This window comes from Vipera berus (genome assembly GCF_964194415.1).
Source record: "Vipera berus genome assembly, chromosome: 7".
Taxonomy (NCBI): domain Eukaryota; kingdom Metazoa; phylum Chordata; class Lepidosauria; order Squamata; family Viperidae; genus Vipera; species Vipera berus.
The window spans coordinates 37,485,004-37,512,347 of NC_138209.1; the positions used below are offsets into that span (position 1 = coordinate 37,485,004).

General features: G+C 37.4%; 1 protein-coding gene across 1 annotated transcript; it reads right to left on the reverse strand.

The window, feature by feature from the left end:
• Positions 1-275: 275 nt before the first annotated feature.
• PLK4 (polo like kinase 4) lies at positions 276-27,281 on the reverse strand. The gene is made up of 16 exons (XM_081333290.1): positions 27,068-27,281; positions 21,273-21,368; positions 20,564-20,659; positions 20,372-20,486; positions 17,227-18,262; positions 16,752-16,852; positions 14,865-15,211; positions 13,673-13,777; positions 12,019-12,121; positions 8,715-8,864; positions 6,848-6,975; positions 6,427-6,515; positions 6,022-6,148; positions 5,628-5,765; positions 4,911-5,017; positions 276-781 (listed from the first exon to the last, which is right to left on the reverse strand). The coding sequence occupies exons 1-16, from the start codon at positions 27,095-27,097 to the stop codon at positions 682-684; spliced, it is 2,868 nt and encodes a 955-aa protein (XP_081189416.1). The 5' UTR covers positions 27,098-27,281; the 3' UTR covers positions 276-681.
• Between the last annotated feature and the right edge of the window lie 63 nt (positions 27,282-27,344).

The window sequence follows — 27,344 nt, forward strand, 5'->3', positions numbered from 1 at the left end:
TGTTTGTGCGGACCGGTTGCTGGCATGCTGTGGCCAGGTATCGGTCTATGGACCAGGGGTAGGGATCCCTGTTCTAGAACACTCCCAGGAATGTTTCTGCCACATTAGATTTCTTCCCCAAATTTAATACGACACTAGAACCATTAAATAAACCTGTTACTTGGAGTGCATGCAAGTGTACAAAACGTATGGATTCTACTGTAGATTAGAGTTTTATTAGTATACTAGTATCACCGTGCATACCTAGACATTTGTGTTAAATAAATCAAGGGATCTAAATTATCACTGCATTTATTTTTTAACACTTTTGCAGGGATATTTCATTAAAAAGTTACAAAAATATAAAACAATCATAAAACAATACTTTTCATATCTGAAAATAGCATAAAATACAAAATATTTACAGACATATATTGCAATAGCAGTTTTTTTTTCTTGAGAGCTGCAATAACAGAACATGCACATATATACATTTTTGTGTGTGGGGAAATCAAGATGGTTACAGGATTCTCTTTAAATTACATGAAATGCAAGTAATTTTGCTTTAATGTTTTAAAGAACACTTATACATCAATTCCAGTCAAGAAAAAACAGTCTGGATTTTTTGAGGAAAGTTTACTACTGTGAGTATAAAAAGAATTTATTACCACTGAGTTATTTAAATTTGTCATATGCAGTTTGTCAGTGGGGGCCAACTGGATTGGTAAACATTACCAGAATGGAAGATAGACAGTGTAACTTTTCTTTGATGAATTCTGGCAATTTCTCATCTTCTCTATACCTAAGAAAACACACAAGATACCAATATTCCAATTTTATTCTTTTCGGATGGCACTTTTTATTTTACATCATTCCAGTATGTTAAGAGAAGTAATCTTACAGTAAGAACTACACTGAAAACTTGGAAAGGAACCAAAATCATAATGAGCTCTGTTGTAATTTTTTTTGGCGGGGGCAGGGGGGTAGGTTTTAGTTCTCAAAACTATATTAAATTGTGCAAATGTAAAATGGTTTGACAATGGATTCTCAACTAGGTTTCTGTGCAATGGAGGGACAGGAGGGGTAATCTATAGTGATATTTGGGATGTTTGTCCTCAGCTATAAAATGGCTGGAGATCTCTGAAGCACAAAAGATTCTTCATAATATTCTGAGGCACTGAAGAGAATTTAAGAAAGCTGATATTAATCCACCCATGAATAACTTGTGGAAGCAGGATCTTAATTTATAAGGCAGAGTTAGCCAGGAATTAATTACTCATGTATCTAAAGGTTCTCCTACTTAAAAAATTTCCATTCCTGATCTTGCTAGGTGATGGTAATTTCTAAGTTCTAGTTTCTAATTCAATTTATTTAAAATGGATAAACAATCATATTGAGCCAGACAATACTGGATTTTGTGAGCGTACAGTGGGACAAAAAAGTATTTAGTCAGCCACCAATTGTGCAAGTTCTCCCACTTAAAAAGATGAGAGGCCTGTAATTTTCACCATAGGTATACCTCAACTATGAGAGACAAAATGGGGGGAAAGAATCCAGGAAATCACATTGTAGGATTTCTAATGAATTAATTCGTACATTCCTCGGTAAAATAAGTATTTGGTCACCTACAAACAAGCAAGATTTCTGGCTCTCACAGACCTGTAACTTCTTCTTTAAGAGGCTCCTCTGTCCTCCACTCGTTACCTTTATGAATGGCACCTGGTTGAACTTGTTATCAGTTTAAAAGACACCAGTCCACAACCTCAAACAGTCACACTCCAAACTCCACTATGGCCAAGACCAAAGAGCTGTCGAAGGACACCAGAAACAAAATTGTAGACCTGCACCATGCTGGGAAGACTGAATTTGCAATAGGCAAGCAGCTTGGTGTGAAGAAATCAACTGTGGGAGCAATTATTAGAAAATGGAAGACATACAAGACCACTGATAATCTCGTTCTGGGGCTCCATGCAAGTTCTCACCCCGTGGGGTCAAAATGATCACAAGAACGGTGAGCAAAAATCCCAGAACCACGCGGAGGGACCTAGTGAATGACCTGCAGAGAGCTGGGACCAAAGTAACAAAGGCTACCATCAGTAACACACTACGCCGCCAGGGACTCAAATCCTGCAGTGCCAGACGTGTCCCCCTGCTTAAGCCAGTACATGTCCGGGCCTGTCTGAAGTTTGCTAGAGAGAGCATTTGGATGATCCAGAACAGGATTGGGAGAATGTCATATGGTCAGATGAAACCAAAGTAGAACTTTTTGGTAAAAACTCAACTCGTCGTGTTTGGAGGAGAAACAATGCTGAGTTGCATCCAAAGAACACCATACCTACTGTGAAGCATGGGGGTGGAAACATCAAGCTTTGGGGCTGTTTTTCTGCAAAGGGACCAGGACGACTGATCCGTGTAAAGGAAAGAATGAATGGGGCCATGTATCATGAGAGTTTGAGTGAAAACCTCCTTCCATCAGCAAGGGCATTGAAGATGAAACGTGGCTGGGTCTTTCAGCATGACAATGATCCCAAACACACCGCCTGGGCAACGAAGGAGTGGCTTCGTAAGAAGCATTTCAAGGTCCTGGAGTGGCCTAGCCAGTCTCCAGATCTCAACCCCATAGAAAACCTTTGGAGGGAGTTGAAAGTCCGTGTTGCCCAACGACAGCCCCAAAACATCACTGCTCTAGAGGAGATCTGCATGGACGAATGGGCCAAAATACCAGCAACAGTGTGTGCAAACCTTGTGAAGACTTACAGAAAACGTTTGACCTCTATCATTGCCAACAAAGGGTATATAACCAAGTATTGAGATGAACTTTTGTTATTGACCAAATATTTATTTTTCACCATAATTCGCAAATAAATTCGTTAGAAATCCTACAATGTGATTTCCTGGATTCTTTCCCCCCATTTTGTCTCTCATAGTTGAGGTATACCTATGATGAAAATTACAGGCGCCTCTCATCTTTATAAGTGGGAACACTTGCACAATTGGTGGCTGACTAAATGCTTTTTTGTCTCACTGTATATGAAGGATAAACTCCTGAAATTACGACTATGGTGATGGGCATGACCAATTACTAAGAACTCATTTGTGAACTAGCCTCATAGGCTATTGTCTCCTGAAGTACCTTTCTGGAGCCCCTAAAGCATTCTCCCACTAAATATGACGAAAGCTGGTACTTTGCTTTGCAGCAGGCAAGCTTTCTAATTTTGTTTTATGAAAAGTCATTTTTTTAAAAATCAGTGAGGTTCAAAAAGGGACATAATGGAGTCCACAAGCATTCATCTCTTGGATTAAATGTTCTGATTAGGGCTATTATCTCATTAACAAATGAAAATAATGGCCTAGTGATTTAAACCACAGTTTAAGGACAAAAGCTAAGAGACTTTAAAAAATGAACATCAATTGTATGCTATGATTGTACTTTGCATATACAGAGCAAAAATTAGTCAACCACTTATAACCTGCACTGTGGACCTAATGTGTGGTTACTGTATGGTACAAATTAAAATAGGATTCAGTAAATTATAGTTATGTTAGCCATAGATAGATTGCAATTTTTTCACATTTCTCTTATATAAATATATTTTAAATACTGGAAGTTCCTAAAATTAATTCGTCAACTGCTGTTTTGAGACATCAGGAGTTTTTGTCGTTTAATGTTAAAACAAAACAGCTAGATGAATTTGCACATAATTGTAGAACATATGGTTTCTGCATAAGTGCATATACATATCCAGCTTCCACCCCCAAGGAAAGGCAGGAGGAGTCCACAAAAATTTAGTTAGCTTCACTAGCAGTTTCCTATTTTGTCATTATACACAAATCAGGAATTGTGATTTTAAATAAGTTAGTTTGTCTAAGAATTAAGAGTTTAAGAATTCTGAGTTAGAGTTATAATAGTTTAATCACATTTGCTGGTCTATATATAAATCAGTCTTCATAGATTGTTTCAGTTCAATAATTCCAATTGAGGAGGAGTGAAAACATGCAAACAAAGCATTCATTTCAAGTCACATTTCAAGACAGGCCTACTAAGGGGTTATATTTTATGTTCTCTGTTTTCCTAGTCTTTTCATGAAAAATGACTTCAGAACAAGAATTATCCTATCAGAGGATTGTCCATTCATTTATAAAATGTTCAGATGAAAACACTGAAGCAGACTGGTTTACAGCATAATATGAGCTTGTAAAAAAATGGCTCCGTTACTCTTGGAAGAGAGTAATGTGCCATGCTTTCAAAGATGGCTTAATTACTTTTTTCAACTTGGCCTTTGAGTTAGTTCAGTGTTAAAGGAGAAGCAAGATCAAAATTACATGATTTAGGGCAGTGTAGATGTAATTTTCCTTTTAAAAATTTAATCATGATGACATTGAAAAATATAATTTGGCATTTGAATAATTTGACATTAATTTTTTCTCTCAATATACATATACACATAAAATTTTAGTTTCAATTATTTAGTTATTGTTTAGTGGTTTTCCTATTTTTATTTTTTTTAGGGGGGTTCCTTTATTCTCTCTTAATTTTAGTTCAGATTATTTGTTAAACATATTTTTTTTCTGTAAAATCATCTGTTATATTAGTAATATTGTTGATAACATGGAATGCCTTTTAAGAAATTTTAGTTACGTTTTAAAAATAATATAGATGTAGCAGTACAACAGATGGTTGAATTGATGAAAAACAAATGGAGAAAGTAACAAAATATGAGAATTCTCAAACTGAAATTTTAACATTTAATTTTTTTTAATCAAAATTGTCACACTGACTTTGCAAAAAATCATTGCTTGGAACTTCCCACATACTAAAATCTCCACAGTCCCCACGTTCTTGCTTAGAAATCAAATGAGAAAATATAAAGTCTAGAGACTGATATTTATTAAAGGATCTTGTTACTAGTAATAACAAGATTGATACATACCTAACTGTGTCACCAGCTGGAGATGTGTAAGTAATAGAGGAAACGCCAGCCTGAGCAACCAATTGGGATCCATCATTAAATTGAACCCATACTGCCCCACTTGTCAACTAGTAGAAAAGATAAAGATTATTTCACATACAGAAGTCAGTCAACAAGAATTGTTTATCAAAAAAATGATCCCATATTGTAAAGCCATTACTTTTTATTAACATAGTTTCATAATTAGGTCCTGGCTTCAGGCTTAAATGAGAAGCAGTCTTCATTATTTTGGCTATAAAATACTAATCCAAGCCAAAAGCATTAAACGGTGCCTGATGCATAATGGCTTGGTCTCAAAATAGTTATTTATTCAGAAAAATAACTCATTCCACTGGAGACAGAAAAATTGGGATGGATGAAAATTATTGTATTCATTTTTCAATGGAAATAGTGTTGCCTACTATTTAGGCAAGGTGTAATCAGATTTTTGGCTAATTATATACTGATTCATGCAGCTATTCATATGCAATTTTTATGTATCTCAAGTAAGAAATAATACCTAGAGTTACGTTCTACTATTAGCTACAGCCTAATCTGTAGCAAATATCAAAACATGAGCAGAGCGAGAACAGAATTACAGCTTTACAAATCTACTTGTAACTTGCTCTCTCCTCCATCTTCACTCTGATCATATAAAGCTTATGGGGGGGGGGCTTTCTGAGTGAATTACATACTCACCTGAGAAGCCCAGCCAACATTCTTTACAAAGACAGACTTTAGCAATTGTGCTGAATGTGGAACACAGTCATTGGAGCTGCTAGAAGAGCTCTTTGATTCAGCTGTAGCTTCTGTGAATGCAGATCCTTCATAGCACATCTAGAAAGTATTCATGGAAATATAAGATTGCAATAATAGATCAAACTTTGCCAAAGGTTTCAGTGATTAACAAAATAATTTAATTTCATTAATTATATACTAAGAATTCAATCTTGTCATTATGCACCTCAATACCATTGCTCAGATTTCTCTAAACAACCTTGGACAGTTACCAAAATTAAAATATAACTTTATAGCTTATTTTTTTTTAAAAAATCTCATAATAAAAGAATGATCTGTACATGTGCTTACTTACAGATAGGTTAATATTGGAGGCTTGAGTTGAAGATTCAGATTTGGCAACATCTCTCTTCAAAGCTACACTCATTAAAGATGGGGCTATACTTGATAAAGCTTTTGGAGATTCAGGATTTCCTGGTTTACTGAGGTGGAGAAAAGATATTTAGCTCTACATGAAAGCATAAATAAAAATCTCTATGAAAAAGTGTCAACCATGTGAGAAGCAATTGGACTGAGGGGTTTTATGGTTTTAAATTTTAAACTCTTTTGGGGCTATTAATTTAATTTTATTTTAATTTGTACATTGCACTGTTTTAATTTGCCCTGTAAACCGCCCTGAGTCCCTCGGGAAAAGGGCAGTATATAAATCGAAACAAACAAACAAACAAATAAATAAAGAACACCAAATGTGACAGCTTACCGACCAACAATAATGGGGAAAAATGGAACACTTTCACTTCTTTCTTCTGCCAAAATGGCAGTTTCTAGTGCAAGGCAAATACGATGAGCCTATTAAAATAAGGAAATATATACGTACAGGCACATTAAAATTACATTGATAGTGTAGTTCCTTTATGATGGAACGAGCACAGTGGACAACAGCAAAACAAAGTATTGATAATTCTATAAAAAAGGCAATTTAAAGCTATATATTTGAAAACAATTTATTAAAATTGACAATTGATAAGAGATTATATTTCATTGATTCATTTGCCCCAGCTGTCTATCACACTCACAACTTCATATGGTTTTTCAACTACAAATACGGAGCTGGAACAGAATAGATGGATTAGAAAATGCAGTTTCACACCCCCACATTTTAAAATATAAACAATATTCACCTCATTTGCATGATGCACATATATTTGTATATCCTTCTGTAAATTTTCATTTTCTTCTTTTATTGTATAGGCTTTTCCAGATTTTTCAATTATTCTTATTGCTCCTGCTGATTTGTGTATTTTTGCCCCTAGAAGGAAAAAAATGGTCAAGCAGAGGAAATGTAGTCTCGTATGCTTCGATACATATTAAAATAAAATTACATTTGAAATTTTCCAACAGTTTAATATTATTTAGTACCAGAATAAAACACATATGCAATCTGTCTGCCAGCAGAATAAATATCATGAAAAAAAATGGAATACAAGTCTTCAAAACGTCCTACAAAAAAATTGCACAGGAATAGTAGCTCTTTTATGATACTAAATTAATGTTAGGAAATCTTTTACAGATAGTCCTCAATTATGATCACTCGTTCCAATATAATAATTGGAATAATTCAGAATTATGACAGCACTGAATGAATGGTACTTATGACAGGTCCTCCTAGTTCCAGATATCACAGCAACTTCACAGTCACATGACCATGATCTCTGATATTCTCCCACCACTACATCACCCAGAATCACTTGTTTTGTGAGATGGGCAGCTATATAAGGTATCTGAGGAACCACTTTACCCCAATGGGACTCACATCTCACTCATTCCAGTGGAAAGGGCCCACTTCGGATCATGTAGGCTAAAGAATTTCAATTGGCAGGGTCCAGGAGAAGAACCTTTTCTACTGTGGCCCCTGCCCTCTGGAATATTCTCCCATCAGAGGTGAAGTCCACCCCCCACATTCTTGGCTTTCCGGAAGAGCCTAAAAACTTGGCTCTGTCACTTGCCCTAGGGGCCCAACAGGGACCTGCTATGATGGGGGTGGCTGACAGGGTAGAGAAGATTCTCACCCCCCCCCAAGCTGTTCATTATCTTTTAATTTCTCTGATCAATTTTTCTAATGGTAATTGTTTTTAGCACTTTTTATTATATTGGAAGCCAGCTAGTAAGTGAAATAGGCGGCATAGAAATTTAATAAATAAAAATATAAATGGGATCGATCAATCAATCACATCAATCAATCAAAATCCATTGGGAGTCTAGCAGGAGGCCAGAAGTTGCAATCATGCAAAGACAGCATCCGGGACTGCTGGAATTGCCACTGCTAAGCAACATGGTGACAAGTCACTGCATTTTACAACCACATTGTTTAGCAATAGGAAATCAGTCCCTGTGGCCACTATAATCTGAGGATTTCCTCTAATGATCAGCTGCCTATGGACATTCTGCTGAAGGAGTTTGTCAACTCAGAGAATGAGACTATATGACCTCTTTGGAGTGAAATTAAATTTGGGTGGGTTGAAATCCTTTTTTTAAAAAATGATTTGCTTCTCTCAAAAAGGAGGTTTTTGCCAGTTTTCAGCTATTGTGATCAGAGGAGGTTCTGAAGACCACCTAAAGGGGCTTCAGATTACACATGGCCATGTCGATTGCATGCAGAAATCAAGTCAAGAAAAAAATGTAAATATTAATATTTAATTTTCAAAAAAATAATTTTATATTTACAATCAAATGAATATTATAAAACAAATTCCTTAAGTAAATAAAAAATGGTCTCCACTGTGTGTATATAAGTCTAAGTGCTATTGCTATAAAAGCATAAGAAGAACATATTTAGTAATGTCAATATAGCCAAATATATTCATTTCAATGTTGAGACTTTTAAATCTTTTAAGAGTTTTAGTATATTTAGTGTACGATGAATCAATTAACAAAATTTCTTAAAATACACAAGTTAAGGAACCATTAGCAGTATAAAGTCATGGTCAACTAATAGTTTAATTACAAACTTAACACTGAAGGAAATGTGTAGAACTGAAGGACACTTACCATCATAAAAACAAATTTCCACATCTGCAGGAACCGAATTTTCCATCAACATGCACTTGGCATATCTTGTATAGAAGGTGACTTTGGGTGTTTTGGATCTTACCAGCTGCACAAATTTGGCTGCATATTGATACTTTTTCCAGTACTTCTCTAAAAGAAAGAAAAGAGTTAAAGTTGTTACAATTCAGGTTTTTTTACTTATAACAAGCTAATATATTTTGATTTTAACATAAGAAAAACAAGAAAATCATTTTTCCTTATACTCTTCATCCCCATATATGTAAATCATCTCCCATTTCATTTCTGTTCCTTTGTTTTGATATATATTATGGCCTTTGGGCCATAATTCCAAATTTTATTCATATATAGATTAATGCTTATATATTGCTGTTATTTTAAATTGAAAAGAAAATGCACAAATCATTATGGCAACCTTACTGATTATTATACTGAAAGCATGGGGTAGTAAACTTTAAATAACAGTGCCTACTGAAGCCACTTGAAAAAACTTTGAACAAGTTGCCAGAATAAATAAATCAGCCTCTATGAATTAATATGCAGTGCTCCTGATAAATCATCCATTTGGGAACTTGAGTTTCTGATCTTTCTAAGGCCATGAAGACCTGGTTTTGCTGCTTAACCAAGTGTGTGGTTGAACCCATATCACAACTACTTCTGCTGATGGGTTGGTTGAATTTCTACCTTGACAGCTATATCTGTAATTTATTGATTTATGTTTTTAATTCTGTTTTTAAATCCTGTTATTTCCCCAGAGTCATATATTTAAGATGGCTAACCTACAAATTGTGGGAATGAGAGGAAGGAAGGAAGGAAGGAAGGAAGGAAGGAAGGAAGGAAGGAAGGAAGGAAGGAAGGAAGGAAGGAAGGAAGGAAGGAAGGAAGGAAGGAAGGATGGACGGACAGCATGATTGTTGGGCAATTCTAATAGGATTACAGAACTGTGGAAAAGTAAAGTTACTCCTAGAGACATGTCAAGATAACAAGTTTCTGTCCAAAGAACCATAAAAGTCAAAGAAACATCAATGGCACCTAACACAATACATGAAAGAGGAACTGCTTCCGCTTAGGGGTAATGTACCTCTTGCATTTTATGCAGGATTGGAACATTCTTGTCTGAAATTGGCTAATTGCCACCCATGACACTAGACAACAATGGACTCATTCTGTGCAAGACAACTTCCTACTGAAGCTATTTGATTCAGCAAGTTTGTTTATTGCTAAAGAGAGGCTGCGCAGTCAGGCTGTAAATAAATGTACTCTTATTTGTGCAGGATGAAGGCAAGCATGCATGCATAGACCCAGGCAGGCAGGGGGCTGACACTACTGGAGCAGGGCCTGCAGCAGAGAAGGCAATGAGCCATGTCTGGCACAAAGAGCCCCAGCAGGCAGACCAGACAGGCTGGTGGGAATGTGCAGGAGGCTTTTTGTAGTAGGGCAGACCGGCCAGGAGACCAATGGCCAGGAGAGGCAGTAGCAGCAAGCCTGGCATTGACGAAGCCCCCGTACCAAGGAGGAGGAAGAAAACAGACAAGGTCAGTTGGGGCCAACAGAGGTAAGTGGCGGTGGAGCGCAGGGTGGCCTCAAGGGCAGAGATGGAGGGCGGTAGGTTGGGGAGAGTTGAAGCAGAGGTGTGACAGGCAGAAGAAGCCCGAGAACTTGGCCTAATGGTTACAACTGGGACCACCACAGTTACCGTAGCTAAATGATGCAGTGACATGATGTTTCACCTAATGACCACTTAGTAACAGAAATTCTGATCCCAATTAGTTCAAGGATACTATGAACAAAAGTCCTTTAAAAATGTTTAATGTTTATTCCAGTAATTCAATATTTTCATTTTTTAAAATCTAGAATTTATTTTAATATTGAAATTTAATACTGCAAAGCAATGGAGGTAAGCTAACAAGTTGCTGCGCATTAACATAAAAGTAATAGTTGACTTACACCAGGAATTGGAACCAGAATTTCTGTTGCTAAGCAATGCAGTTGTAAACTGCGCCCACACTGCTTAGTGATGGCAATCCTGGCAGACCCAATTGCTATTGTTAAATGAATCACATGGTCATTAGGTGAGGCAACCATTTGCTGGCTTCCCACAACCAAAATCATTGAGGAAGCTGGCAGGAAGTTATAAGGCCCAAGCCACAAGAAGGTAAGTCGCTGCTGCCAGGTGGAGAAGGCTGGGTAGAGGTTGAGAGAGGCAGAGTGTGAGTGCACAAGGTTGCAAATGGGAGCATGAAAGGCACAGTGCAGGTTGGGGATGGTGTTTGAGGGCATGTACGAGAGGCATGGCACAGGTCAGGGTTGTAGGGATGTACAACAGGCATTGTGGAGGTTGGTGAGGGTATGTAGGAGTGTGAGAGGTTTCACCTAAACTTTCCCATCTCATGTAATGAACAGAAAAGAATAGTTTGGAAGTGCAAAATCGGTGACAACAATGTTTTTAAAAAGCTATTTATTTGAATAGAAGGTAATTTATGTTTTTCAAAGCAGTTAAGGAAAAAAACTTTTTAAAGAGTTATGGCATCAATACTTTCAGAAGGCCCCAGTATGCAAGTTAATGAATAAATAATTCATATAAATATTCATACACACACTCAGATACACACACTTAAGAGATGTGTGTATTTATATTTCTGCTGATATACAGGATAGTCAGAAACTGAATGAGCTGAGAAAAAATGGATAGTTATCAAGATTATATTGCACATTCTATAACTTTATAAGGTAAAGTAAAGGTAAAGGTAAAGGTTCCCCCGCACATGTGTGCTAGTCGTTTCCGACTCTAGGGGGCGGTGCTCATCTCCATTTCAAAGCCGAAGAGCCACGCTTGTCCGAGGACATCTCCGTGGTCATGTGGCCGGCATGACTAGACGCCAAAGGCGCACGGAACACTGTTACCTTCCCACCGTAGTGGTCCCTATTTTTCTACTTGCATTTTTACGTGCTTTCGAACTGCTAGGTTGGCAGAAGCTGGGACGAGTAACAGGCGCTCACTTTGTTACGCGGCACTCGGGATTCGACCCGCCAAACTGCCGACCTTCTGATCGACAAGCTCAGCATCCTAACCCACTGGTAACTTTATAAGACATCACTGTAAATCATAATTCTTTAGATTACTGGCTTATCCTCAATCAGCAGTGTACTAATACACACTGATCAATCACCTCCACTTGTTCCTGGTTTCATTCTGTGTCAATCTGAATCCTGTCACAAATTCCATCCAAAAATGTGATCTTAAAAGAAAGAAAAATTCTAAATGACTCAAAGAAATTATAATTACCTGGCAAGTTGTCAAAGCTATATACATTTAGGTGCTCAGGAGATGCCGGTGGTCTGTCATTAAGAGGAATACCTAAACCTTCATTTGGATGGTAAACTGTGACCTTAATATACAGGAAAAAAGTCTCATTAAACTAAATTATAAACTGAACAACAGTTACGCAATGAAGACTACTTTGAGGGTGAAGTTTCTTTTTCCAAGCTTGTGGGTTGGTTTCCAAATGTTTTGACTAGGTAACATCTTCAGTGGTGTTTAGGGGATATCTGTGTCAGTGCTTTTTATTTATAAGGCTTCAGATATGGGTGTGTCCAGTGAAGGTCTTGTGATGAGTCATCAGAGAGAGGCTCATGATGGGTCTTGTGATGGGTAGGTTACTTCAGGTCAGGATGATTGGAAGGTGAACTGCTGGGAGGGGGGAGAGGGGCTTGAGGATTGGTGCTGTCTCCGGATGGCTGTGCGATTGATTTGGATTCTGAGGGGTTCATAGGCTGGTTGTAGATCAATCTGTCTGTTGATGGAATTGCTTGTGGTATGCCAGGCTTCAATGAACTCACGAGCATGGCGGGTAGTAGCGTGGCCAATGATTTTAGTGTTGCTCCAATTGAACTGATGTTGTTTGGTGTTGGTGTGGGTAGTGATTAAGGATTTGGGATCATGGCGTTTTAACTGCTAGATCATTGAACCTGGCACTCCACAAGCAATTCTATCAACAGACACATTGATCTACAACCAGCCTATGAACCCCTCAGAATCCAAATCAATCGCACAGCCATCCGGAGACAGCACCAATCCTCAAGCCCCTCCCCTCCAGCAGTTCACCTTCTAATGACCCTGACCTGATATAATCTTCCCATCACAAGACCCATCACCAGGTTCTCGCTGATGATTCACCCCGACCCACTGATAATTCACACCCTCCAATGACCCTGACCTGAAGTCACAAGATCCATCACAAGCCTCTCTCTGATGACTCATCACAAGACCCTCACTTGACACACCCACATCTGAAGCCCTTATAAATAGAAGAGCACTGACACAGACATCCCCTAAATGTCACTGAAGATGTTACCTAGCCTGGTAATGAAACATTTGGAAACCAACCCACAAGCTCAGAGAACGAACCTTCACCCTCATCCTACCTACATCCAAGCTACATATTCACCACTATTGCAAAGAGTACTTTAAATTGAAACTGTGTAGGTTCTCAATTCCAACTAATATTCTCTAGAATGCTTTGCTATCTTTATTGATCAACATCATCTGCAGATTTTACATATTTAGAGATTTTAAGATCAATCAAATCAGAAGCTATTAAGAGAACACTACATGATTTAAGCCAGATTCAATAAATTAGAACTGGTTGGATTTGTGCACAATACAAGGCTAAACTTGATTTATACAATATAATTAAATAAACCTGTGATTGGATTCACAGAATACACGAATATTATGTTTAATGCAAAATGTGATTCCCATCCCAGATTGTATAGAAGGAATATTGAGTTTTAAAATATATGTGTGGGGTTTTTTTTTTCAAGGTGGTGAAGAAAACCTAACAAATATCTTCAGCCGAATTCTACATAATATGGTAATGTTGGTATAAACATTTAGTTTAGTAATATTCAAATTATAAAAAATACAAGTTAATAGTTACCTCATTTCCATCACAAGAAATCTTTAGAACTTCTTTTACAAACTCCTGTGAATTGCATTCCTTTAGAAATTCCATACATACTTCTCCTGTATCTAGAATACTTACCTAGAATTTAAGTTGAAAATCAACAAAATAAATACAGTGCAGGAAATCTAAAGAAAAACTTCCTTCACCAAATATGCATTATATCTGTAGTGCCAAGTCATTTATAACATATTACATATTGCTATCACTCAGAATAGAAAAAAATCCTTTTATGTCACAGAAAAGTGATTATAGAGTTTTAAAACAATGAATATACTAGATATGGATATTAGCAGAAAAAAAGGAGATGATCAATGGAAAAATATGAGAGTTAAACCAAAAGATCTGAACTAAAGAAAGGGGGGGGGGGAGAAATAAAGCAACAGCACTCAAATAGAGGCAGATGTAAAATTAAAAATTAAGGACTAAGAAGCCTTCCGAGTTCAATAGCTGAACTGGAAACTCTAAAGCCGGTTATACTTGTTGCTGTTATACCAAAAAATAGTCACTAAGCACCACAAAAACATGCAAGATTATTCCAATTTTATCTTTTTTAAGATACTGAATCTGAACAGAAATTTATCTGCATAAAGATGCTAGATCAGGGGTGTCAAAATGCCGGCCTGTGGACTAGACACGTCATGAGGAAACCGTGCCCACCCCATTGCCAGCAATGGGAAAAAAGCTCCGATACGTCGCGCGACATCACGTGACGTCGCGAGTTTGACATGTGTGTGCTAGATCAACCAACACCAATGATATTTTCATATTCCACTGAGGACTTACTACTCAATTTGCATTTTCACTGAGGGAAATCCTTTGTGGTACAGTATAGGTTTTGTAGTATTGAGAACTAACCACGTATGGTTTGCTTGAAATCAACAGGAATAAATTGAATCTATATATATCTTGTTTGTATCCACCAACTTTAACCCAATGACAGAAAAGAACTAGTCACAGGTAGTAGTTAATGTTTGGAATTCAGTACTTTAGAAGAAAAATCGAATATTATAAACACGCGTTTATACTTTAGCAATTTAAACACATTGAAACATGCTTATATTTATAATCACGTTATTTTTCTAAGTAATTACTATTATAGTATTCATTTTCTATTTTACTTTTTATTTCTGCAGAGATGTTATTCAGAAATGCACAAAGCTCTTACCACAGCATTTTTTGTTTTCTGCCTTATTGGTTTCAGTCTATGAGCACTCAGAGGAGATACAATATTTCGCAGCAGAGGTTTTGGGTGTCGATACTGTGATTCTTTGTCTCTGTTTTTTATTTCAGACACAAGATGGAGACCAAATGCAGGTGCTAGCAGGGCCTTTTCAGATTTACTTGGAGGTCTAGTGGTATATTTTCTTAATTCTTGTGGACCCACAATTGATGCAGAATCAGGAGAATTTTTACTTTGTGAACCATTTCTCGCTGTCTTTAGAGCCTCTCGGGGCATACCAAGGTAGAACTGACAATCCCCATTTATTTTATATGAAGGTTCTGACACCTGAACTGAAGTAGCAAAATAACATTTTAATCATTTTGGAAATGCATTGTTATGGGAATTTTCTTTTAAAAAAGTAAGTGTACATTTAAAAAAATAAACAAGGTTAACAGATACAGCATATGTTAGTCTACCTTAAATCTCTGATTCAAATATGAAAATGTTCAACAAAATTCAATTCCACTTGAATTACTTGGATTAAGGTAGCATATGTTATTATATAACTGCTAAACTAGATTTCTTATTGGGTAAACTGTTTTCCTAAGCATGAAACCGAATAAACAGCAATAATATTTCTAACTATTTGCCGTACTTAGAATTTGAATTTTAATTCTCTTGCCTTCAGCATGTATATACCCTGATCAGATTTCTGTCAGTCTCCTGCATTAGAAAACACCTAATTATACATGTTCTTCCTTTCAAGATAAGCATATGGATGGGGAGTGGTAAAAATAAATCCCAACAGCTATTCTGATAAAGTATATGAAGCAACACATCCCTTCTGTCAAAGCAGAAACATAATTAAGAACAAAAATTGAAAAGAGCATTATCCAAGGATTCAGATAATCCAAACTGTTTATCCTTGGTTTCTATTCCCCAAGGGTTTCCTAGTAATTAAAGATGTTTAAGATTTAACTACCACAGTTTTAAATTACATCTGTACGTCTGTACTCTTTCAATTCCTGCTGTAATGTGATGCAGTGGAAAGAAAACTCCTCCTTCCCGTCTGTTCCTGCTGTTCTTCCCCCCTAACATATAAACAAACTAACGCTAATAATCACTTGCTGTTTTTATTATATATATTTCCAGGCAATACCTAAGCTGTTTGAAGAGATAATAACAATTTTAGTTTCAAAAGATTAAAAAAAATACTTAAGAATTAAAGTAACAAATTTTAAGGACAGATGTGGACAATTCTAATTCTTGTTGAAAGAGTAGTTAGTACTGTTTTTACTTACTTTCAAATTACAATGTGGTCTATTTGGGAACACCTGTTTGTTTTAATTTAAACATTGAAACATTTTGTATCAAGTAAAGGCTAGTTCCTACATTCCAGAACTCTGTATTATAATCAAGGAATCAAACTTGGGATTCAGCTAAGGATGAATAAACGTAACTCCACGCAGACATAGACAGAGAAAATAAATTATGTTCCCTGTAATTCCCTCCCCTCCAACTATACATACGTTAATTATTCCTGCAAATCTTCTGGAAGAATAAGGCGATAAGGCAGATTAATATTGAACATGCTAGCCTGTCCCAACTGCAGCTTACTATAGAGTTGTAGTATATGTATGCTTGAATATATCCTAGGACTGTGTCTTTCTTCTGCTGAGCACAATAGGCTTAGAAAAGCAACACAACTCTTCCTCTAGAGCAGATTTACCCTTCAAAATAACCTCCCTCATATTCTCTAACCCCGCCAGAAAAGAATTTTCTATTTTTTATGTCATTATTGAATATATCCACACAAATTTTCCTGCAAATTTTCATTACAAGAATTACTTTTATATAAATTTAATGTACTCAGATTAAATAAATCCATACCACCCAGCTGGATATTTCCAAGCCATTGCTGCATTGTTTCAGTTTGAGTCTTCAGCTCTAAGAAAGCATTGTCAGCCTTCATTGGACAGGTAAAATCTGAACTAAAAACAAAATATGAGCACTTATAAGCACTCTCCATTAAAAAACACAAAAAACTTGCTAATCTTTAAATATATATTTAGTTAATGAGTTAGGTAATAAATCCAACATAATACAATATAAAGAATTATTTCAGATAGAACTTGCATTTTAAATGTATAAAGTAGTTGGCTTATTTCTTTAAACCACAATTAAAGGTTTTCAGTTTAAGTTTGTCTGTCTATTGAACTGTAACTGGATGCAAATTTAAATGTACACTTCTAATATTACATCTGCAATGAAAGCATTAGCAAACTGGATTCTAAATCATTGCTTATCATTATGTAAAAGAAAGATAATATAGAGAACCCAATTAAAATAAGATTTCATTTTTTACCAAGGCTGTTGTTTTATAGATGGTGGAAAATGTTTTTCCACTGAGTCACAGTTAGTGGGAAGGTCCTCCTTAAATACAGCTGGGAAATCATGGTAACAATTTGCAGGAGAAAATTCTTTTGTATTTTCTGTTAGTCCTTGTCTTGGTTTTGGGAGGATTTCCAAGGACTGGCACCTTTCCACTTGACTTGATATTTCTGAATTCTGACTGTGAGATGTGCCTGATCTTTCAGACGAATGGGCCCTCCTGAGATAGCGTGAATGAGGTCTTTCTTCAATTAGCTGCATTGTTCTTCCCCTTCCAATATTGGTAACTTCATTTATTGGAAGTCCGTGGTGGTTGTCGTGAGGACAGCTTCCACAACCAGTTGCAACATTGTTAGCACTGTTATGTTTAGGAAAAACTGTCATTTTGTTAGGAAGTGGATGCTCGATTAAAAGTCTTTTCTTTTCTTTTAAGAAGCCACTTGTACTGACACTGGGAGAAGCAGTGGAAGCAGTAGAAATTGTGGCATTTCCACTATCCATTGAATCTTCTACGTTTCCTAAATCTTTACTTCTTACTGATCTACTACTGGACATAAAAGGATGATCCAATACAGATGAAAGGCTTAAACGATCTGCTGGGTTTTTCCGAAGTAATTGGTGAATGAGATCCTGAGCCTCTCTTGACAAAAATGCTGGCATTTCATAATCTGCTAGTACAACTTTGCTCAAAGTGTTCTTTACTGTATCAGTATCAAAAGGTGGCTTTCCAGCCAGAAGAGTAAACAACATACATCCTAAAGACCAGACATCGGACTCAAGCCCATGTGCACTTCTTGTAGCTATTTCTGGAGAAATATAATTAGGAGTCCCACACATTGTATAATGCTTTTCGTGAGGCATTTTCAGTTGTGTTGCAAGTCCAAAATCAGCTATCTTGATATTCATATTGTTGGTGAGTAAGAGATTAGAGAGTGTAAGATCCCGATGGAGTATTCCATGGGAATGCAGATACAACATTCCTGTAATAATTTGATGCATGAAGTTCCGAACTGTATAGAACAAAGAGAGATACAGGATGCTTTATACCAAATATACATTTTACATATTCAGAGAGAAAGCTGATATATTCACAGAACTCATAAAGATAGGATTTTAAAAAATCTCAGCCTTAACATAAAAACCTATGCGCTGAAGCATGTAGCATATATATACTCATTACATATGCCTTCTGCTAGTGTAAAACAAACCAGAATGATTTATTTAATAGTCATGGTGGTGTAGTGGTTAGAGTGCAGTTTTTCAAGCTAGTTCACTGCTCACTCCCAAGAGTTTGTTTATGTCTGGCTCAGGGTTGATTCAGCCTTCCATTCTTCCGAGGTCAATAAAATGAGGACCCAGGACTTCCAGTTTTGCATCACGGCAAGACGGATGCAGGAAGGCAGGGCTGTCTTCCATGCCCAATTTTACCTTGCTGGGGGCCCTAAAAAGAGCCTAAAGTCACCCTGAAGAAGCGATGAAGGAGGGCTGTCTCATTGATCACGGAGAGATGGCGGTCTTTCCATCTGATCCGAGAAAAGCCCTCCAAACTGGCAGGGGAACTACTGGCTACATTCCTATGACCAGCCATTAGCTGCTGACAACCGAAGAAGAAAAGCACCAATTAACACATCGTAAAGAAGCATGTTTGGAACTGGGTGAGAATAGTGATCATTTCTTGATTATTTTACAACTGAACTTCCTGGGAAAGCCTCCCAAGAAGCTAAAAACCTCCGGAGCGTGAACGGAAGCTGCGTTTTAATTTCTATGAGGGACAGAAATACACAATATTGAAGTGGAAGTAATGTAAAGCAAGAGTTTTGAAATTTCAGAACTGAGATAATTGTTAAGATTTTCTCTTTGGAAAAAAACCATTGAGATGAAATGTAAGAAATCAATCCTTTGTTTTAAGAGTGAAAAATGCATTTTGAATGACATCTAGTGGTGGATCTGAGTACAGCACTATAACTAGCTTCCTGCCTGCTTGGTGATTCCTAGCCTAAGGGAGAACAACTAGCAATAAAGGAAAATATTTTGCATACTTATCACCCTGACCTTATTGGACTATAAACAACCACTGAGCTTGGATTTTTAATCTCAAGAGCTAATGGAAGAGAAAGAAAAACTTAACCTTTGATTACATCTGGCTGGGAAAGACTTTTGAACTGTTTTCAGGTAAATTGAACACTTTGAACATTGTGGATTATAACCTTGCCTGATTGACAATTTTTGGATGCCTGACACAAAGGATCACTATAAAATATTGCTTTGGGGACTGGACCGGTATTCTAAAATCTATTGGACTATAAAGACCAGAAAACTGGAGGAAATTTTGTTTTACTCTTACTGAGACTGGTGATATTACAGGATCTCCAGGAATGATGCCTCAAGAAAAAACAAATACCTTTCAGAAGGAAATATACTCTACACTACAACTAATTCACCAAACAATTGTTGCATACAAAGAGGACATAAAAAGAAACCACGAGACTAAAAATAATTTAGATAATATAAATGAGCAAATCTCCAAATTAAATCTACAACTAGATATGAACAAATAAACTAGAGATCGGAAGATGAAGCAGAGGAAATGGACCTAGAGATGAAAGAAGGGAAATATAAACTACCATATACAAATAAAATACTGCAAGGCCTACCCATAACAATGAAATTGTAAAATGAGGACCCAAATTGTTGGGGGAAATATGCTGACTCTGTAAACTGCTTAGAGAAGGCTATAAGTATATAAGTCTAAGTGCTATTCCTATTCCACTCTCAATTAAAAGCTTCTAATTTATAAAACAGAGCAAAGAATCAAAATTCAGTTTAGACTACATGCAAAACAATGTCTGACTTTTTCCTCTGAAATCCTGTCCTTTCTTTTGTGCAAATGTTTGTAATAGTAAACTCTGAAACTGAATTGTTTCTCAAGCTGAGGTTGGTTATATTATATTAATTGTGAAATTACATCTGTCTCAGTGTAGAAAGTTAACACTTACATGTCATATAAATGCATTGCAGTATTTAGAAATTTCAATTTCTGAAATTCAAGTAAGGATTTTTTATGTAAATGTTTTAAAATGGATATATTTTTGTATACAATCAACATATAGCATTCTTACCTTCTTCTTCAGAAAAGTGATTCTTCCTGCTTTTTAAATATCTGCTCATTTCTCCATTATGGCACATTTCAAGTATCAAATAGACATAGTTACTATCTTCAAAGTAGTTATACAACTAGAAAAAATAAATAAATAGTTATAACAAGTTAAACCTTAATTATAGTTGTTCAAGTTCTAAAGATAATTTCTTACCTCAAGTATGGAGGGATGCTTTAGTTGACAATGAATCTTCACCTCATTTTGTACCCTTTGTACCATACCAGCTTTGTGCATAGCTTTTTTGTCAATCTAAAAAGGTAACAAATCTTTTCAGCTTATATACAAAAATGAAAATAACTATTAAGATAGAATTAGCAAACACATTTAACAGTATAATGAATAATGACAGTATTATTTCAGATACACATTGCTTTTTTACTCTCAAGCCAAAATTTTGAATGAGTTTTGGTGCCAGAATCTCACATTGGATCACAGAGAAATACATGAACTGAATCAAACTGGCATTACTTCCAGTATAGTTAGGATCTGGATATAAATATTGCTTTGAATGCCTTGTAAGGCACATGGAAATATAATGAACTTTCTCATAAAACAAAAGCCAACTTATCTTAAAACATGGTTTGGCTATTGTTTTAAGTTTAAATAGCAATCAAAACGTGGGGGAACAGATTGGGACTACAATATAAATGTAACATACTTTTATACTGTAAGTTTTCAGTGGCAATAAACATCATTTCCAAACTGGTAGATGCTGAAGGATAACATTCAAACCAGTAACATTTTTGAAACTCTACCAGTGTCAGGTCCTAATCAGAAATCAGCTAAACAGGTGCAAATAAAAGAATATCAGGCATGAAATGTGGAGTTTATTAGTCTATTTATTGCTCTGCTGGCCACTTACCATTTTAATAGCCACTTCAAGCCCAGTTTTTAAGGACACAGCTCTGTATACACCTGCAAAGGAACCCTTGCCCAAAAGGTTCCCCACCTTGAAATCCTACAAATGAAAAAAAAAAAATAAAATCTGATGATTTGTTTACCCAATATTAGCTATTTTTTAATAAGCTACATGCACTTTTTTCCCATTCTGAAATGATTTTTTACAGAAAATTGAGAAAAAAAAATGTATTAACATTTAACTAACAATTTTAAACCATGTTAACTTTTACTTCAAAAAAAATAATAGTAGTGAAATGTTTTGAAAGAAATAAAGGTTTGGCTTAAGTAAGAATATTATAATAGCGGAAGAAAAAAAAATTGCTTCCGTGTCCCAGGGCAAAGACTCAGGACATGCAAATACGACTACCACACTGGACCTAAGTCTGAGTCTACAAAAATTTGTTCTACTACAAAGTTCAGCATTGCTGGCTTCTTAACTTCTGTTCCATAGCCTTTTCAAAAGCTGGCTACACATGCAGACAACTCTCTTCCCATTTGCATGAATGAGAGAAAAAAGACCTAATGAAAAGTCATTCAGACTAATCCTGTAAGCTCCTGTGAAATTCCTGATTTGGGGTGGTGGTGGGGTAATGTAACCCACTTGTTCTTTCAACACTTCTCCCTCCACACAATTTTCATGACTCTCTCTCTCTCTCTCTCCCCTTCCAAAAGAGAACTAGCCCGCCCATAATTTGGAGAGAAAAATCTGAGGCATTTTAGAGCCCGTTTTGATTAGGCTCTCTACCTTAATGGAGCTCTCAGAAGGCAAGCAATGGGACATGCCGGCGCAGGATACGCCGTCGCTGGGCAGCGGAGAGAGCAGAAGACTGAACAGCCACTGCGGCATCCTGCCCGGGAGTCGAGCCCACTGAGAGAGGTCTGAAGCATAAGCTGTGCAGACGGGCGATCTTGCCGCTCTTTCTCCCGCTCCCGAGGGAGACGCGGCTTCCAACACTCGCTTCCATAGCAATAGCAGCAGCAGCCGCAGCCAAGGAAATACTCCGGAGGGGGGGCGAGCCCTTGCCCCTTGGGATCCCGCGGTGATTTAAGTTATTGCCGCCCGGCCGTGAAGTCCGGAACTCCAAGTCTATTCGTTGCGTCGGGGAAGGGAGCCCACGAACAAAACGGATCGAACTGAGTCAAGTTAACTCAGGGGGTAGGCAACCTCGGCTCTTTTATGCCTCATGGACTTCAACTCCCAGAATTCCTGAGTCAGCGTAGCTGACTCAGGAATTCTGGGAGTTGAAGTCCATGAGGCATAAAAGAGCCGAGGTTGCCTACCCCCTGAGTTAACTCAACGGTGGCCTAGACTAGAGCCGTCACTTTGAAAACGAACCCAGTCATTTAAGGAGCGTTTGGAGCTCCCTTCTTCCCCTCCCCCTCGAAAAGGAAGCAAGAGCCTGAACCCCTTAGAAGCAGAGGCTTTAAATCTGCTACTACACGGAAGTTTGGAGAACTTCAGATTAGGATAATTCTCTACACCAGGGGTCTTCAAACTTGGCCCTTTTATGACTTGTGGACTTCAACTCCCAGAATTCCTCAGCCAGCATGCCTGGCTGAGGAATTCTGGGAGTTGAAGTCCACAAGTCATAAAAGGGCCAAGTTTGAAGACCCCTGCTCTACACCTTTAGTAAGACAGCCTTTTCTAAAGCACCACCTGTCTTTCTACATGGTTTTAATGGTAACTTTTTTTTCTTCTTCTTTCCAGACCGTTCTCGGATCTGCTTCAGGTTGTAAAGCACCTTGGAATTTAAGGATGAGATAAGAGCAGGGGTCTTCAAACTTGCCCCTTTTATGACTTGTGTGCCTGGCTGAGGAATTCTGGGAGTTGAAGTCCACAAGTCATAAAAGGGCCAGGTTTGAAGACCCCTGAGATACAGTATAAAATACAGGTAATCCTTGACTTTTGACCACAATTCAGCCCAAAATTTCTGTTGCTAAGCAAGACAGTTAAGTGAGTTGGGCCCCATTTTATGACTTTTCTTGCTATAGTTGTTAAGTGAATCACTGCAGTTAAGTTAATAATACGGTTGTTAAGTGAATCTGACTTCCCCATTGACTTGGCTTTCAGAAAGTCACAAAAGATAATTACGTGACCCTGGGACACTGCAGCCATCATAAATATAAACCAGTGGCCAAGCGTCCAAATTTTGACCAAATGACCATGGGTATGCTGCAACAGTCATAACTCTGAAAAATGCTCATAAGTTACATTTGTAACTTTGAAAGGTCACTAAACAAATGGTTGTCAAGGACTATCTGTATCATGGTTATAAGCTAGAAAGTAACTAAAAGAAAATCTGCAAGAGAATCTGACAACATAGCTACCTGTTCCAGTTAAGCAACAGGCCAAATTTTTAACATAAAAGAGCTCTTTACTTCATTATACAATTGTTACAGATTTTGCAGTACTGACTGATAAATATGTGATTCCAGTATGCACAATCCTACGGCAACTGCTAAACATGTTTTCCCAAGGATTCAGTTTACCACTCTAAATCTTGAATTGCAATCAGAATAAAACTTAGTTTCTAAACACAAGCACTATCACATTTTGAGTTTAATAATATGTGAATATTAGTATTTTGTAAATACACGTTTTCTATTTTTTGTTATATGCTAGTTGGACACCCCAAATTAAACACTGTAAACATAAAATCTGATCTTAATACCTGTAGCCATAAAAGAAGCTTAAAACAGAACAATGCAAGAAAATGGCATATTTATATGCCATATGCCATCTTTTAAACAGCAGCGCTTTCATAACTTTTTGAAAGATGATTGAAATAGGGGATTATTTGTTGCACTACTGACATAAACAAGAATCTGTAAAAGAGATCCTTCCAAGGTACTTCTACAATTACAAACTGAACATATGAGCATTACCAAAGGTAATATCAATATCATATAAACATGTGTTCCTCAGTAATATTTACACTCTTACATTCATTCTTCTCTTAGACCAGGGGTATCAAACTCGCCACCTCACGTGACACGACATATCACAACTTTTTCCCCATTGCTGGAATGGGCACTTTTGGCATGACGCATCTGGCCCACGGGCTGGTAGTTTGACACCCGTTTTAAGACAATCCCAGCATCTAAGTGTTTTATATATATATACCTGTGTGCTCACACACACACATACAATTATAAAATACGAAACATTCTCAGGAACTTTATGGAATATTCCAGCTTGGTCTCTGGTGTCTACTTTAAAAAATATTTAGTAACCAGATTTAAAAAGATTTTGCAGAGGCTTATTAGTTCATTTTCTAGACCAACAAATTTCCTGTGGAGTATTTCCTTTCCATTTCTTATCACTTTCAGAAACAACATTATCTTACAATCTATAATACAGGTAGTCTTCGACTTACAACAGTTCATTTATTGACCAAAGTTTGAAACTGAAATTGAAAAAAGTGACAGGAGTGGTTTTCACTTATGACCATTTCAGCATCACCACAGTCAGATCAAAATTCAGATGGTTGACAACTGACTCACATTTATGACAGATGCAGTGTCCTGAAGTCATGTGGATTACCTTTTGTGACCTGACAAGCAACATCAATTCAGAAGCCTGATTCACTTAATACCTGTGTTACTAATTTAACAACTGCAACGATTCACTTAACAATTGTGGCAAGAAAGGTTGTGAAATGGGGCAAAATTTACTTAACAATGGTCTCACTTAGCAACAGAAATTTAGTGCTCAACTGTGGTCATAAATCAGGGGCTACCTATACTGTATGCAAAGAAATAATAGATCTGAGAAGGTAGGAATGTTACCATGTACTCAGACCTACACTTGGGAAGTCATTGTAATGCCTAATTGGACAATGAGTTGTTTAATATAAAAAACACAGGGGGGCAGTTCTGAATGTACTGCAGCAGGAAAGGCAGCACCTGTTGGCAACTATGTCTCTTCCTGGAATTGCATGTAGCTGCTTTAAATTGTTCCAAGAAAGATGATGTATTTGGTTTTCAAAGAATCTTTTGAAGTTGAATCGGAAGTGTTATACATGAGTGGCATAAGAATTCAGACACTGAAAGCAATTTTTGGTTATATTTCTGTCTGCTATTCATTATTAGACTCTGAAACAATGGCAGGTGGCCAAGGAAGGCAGCATATTAATTGAACTAAATTGATAGCAAATAATTTAGTCTCATAATATTTAAAGGAATTAACTTCTAGGTAAGTATAGAACTGAAACTGTAAATTTAGGATCATGCTTTTGAAAGCTATAGTCCATATCCACTCAAAATAGACTTGTTTACAAGAGGCTTAACTGTAGATTTCTCAATCCAATTTTCTGATACACTGAACTATAAATTAACCATACCAGCTGGTTCTACAGAACCTGCTGGACTATATTGTTTACTACTTTGTGGCTCAGTGTAGTGTACAGCAATTTACCTCTAAGAAGGTAAGATTGTGATGACTGAAGTTAACTAGCTGACCTTAAAGGTAAAGGTTCCCCCGCACATGTGTGCTAGTCATTTCCAACTCTAGGGGCCAGTGCTCATCTCCGTTTCAAAGCTTTGTCCGTGGTCATGTGGCCGGCATGACAAGACGCCAAAGGCGCACGGAACGCTGTTACCTTCCCACCATAGTGGTCCCTATTTTTCTACTTGCATTTTTACGTGCTTTCGAACTGCTAGGCTGGCAGAAGCTGGGATGAGTAACAGGCGCTCATTCTGCTACGCGGCACTCGGGATTTGACCCGCCAAACTGCCGACCTTCTGATCGACAAGCTCAGCGTCCTAACCCACTGAGCCACCGCATCCCTCAGCTGGATTTAAAATCTAAGCAAAATTAGGCCTGTTTAATAGGAGAGCTCCAGGAAATCTCAGGACTAGCCTAAACTAGGAAATCAAGCAATTGTAAACCACTTCTTTACAACACATAAGTGTCCATGAATTTACCAGAAATCAAATCTGACTTGGGCCAGATATTTCATTTATACAACACTTACAACTTATTCAACAAACCATAGTTGAACAAGATAACTTACTTGGTCTGGAAATCTGTCCAGAGCTGAATTATTTAAGACGGTTATGATAGAATTAACTACTCAGAAATGTTAGGTGTAATTTGCAATTATCTAAACTAATATTGTTGAAAAATTGAAAGCATGTTTCATAAAGTATTTCTACAATCAAGTAGGCCACAGGGATATTGTTACTATGAATGCTTTCTACTCGGGATAATTTGCACAGGATAACTGAACTGCACAGCTATTGGATGCCGAACTTGTTTCCATTGTTTATTTTAAACCTCAAAGGTTTAAATTTTTTGAGCTGGGGGTACATTTTACTTTGCTTACAAAGGGCAATCTAGCTGATCTCGACTGATACCAAAAATGTTAAGCAGGGTGAGATTCGGAAGTTTAAAAAGTATCTCGGAAGAAAGTAGTGGCAATCACTTCCGGACTAGAAAACAAGAGACGCGTCCAGTAAGTTACCTGGAGTCCACCTTAGTAAAACAGGTTTGGGATCTCGCTCAAACAGAGAACCTCAAGAAATATCTTTTGCATAAAAAAGGGACCCAAGCCGGTAACTTTGATCGTCAATTGTGTTCCGCAAAGGTGATGCTTTTGCGCCGCATCTGTCATGAAAGGTGAGATGGGACTACCGGATCACTCAGCAAACCTGCCTCCCTTCGACCGGATTTGGACGCAATCTGTCCCCAAGGAACGAATGGCCAAGTCCATCATTCTCCCCCGCCCCGCCCGTAGTGTAATGGCCGTTCCGCACCTCAATCTTCTCGCCGATGCAGGTCGCCATGGTGAAGGTGATGCCCTCACTTCCTTAGTCTTATCCGTTACCACTATCGCATGACCGCCTAGTCTGCGTCCTTGTCGCTAAGGTTATCGGTCCGGAGGCCTTTCCGTCCCCGCTATGGGGGTTGGCGAGAAACTCCCTCCTTGCGAGGCTCCATTTTGAAAAATCGTTCCGTTGCAAACTTCGCCCATACGTCATTTCCTCCCTCCGGTTCCTTGCGAGGACGCGTGCGCCCTAGACTCTTTATGAT

Coding starts and splice junctions, on each gene's coding strand:
- PLK4 (XM_081333290.1), bottom strand. CDS start 27,097: ATGGCGACCTGCATCGGCGAGAAGATTGAG. Junction 8,865..12,018: donor TAGCTTTGACAACTTGCCAG/GTAATTATAATT, acceptor TCTTTCTTTTAG/AGAAGTACTGGAAAAAGTAT. Junction 782..4,910: donor CCAGCTGGTGACACAGTTAG/GTATGTATCAAT, acceptor GTGTTTTCTTAG/GTATAGAGAAGATGAGAAAT.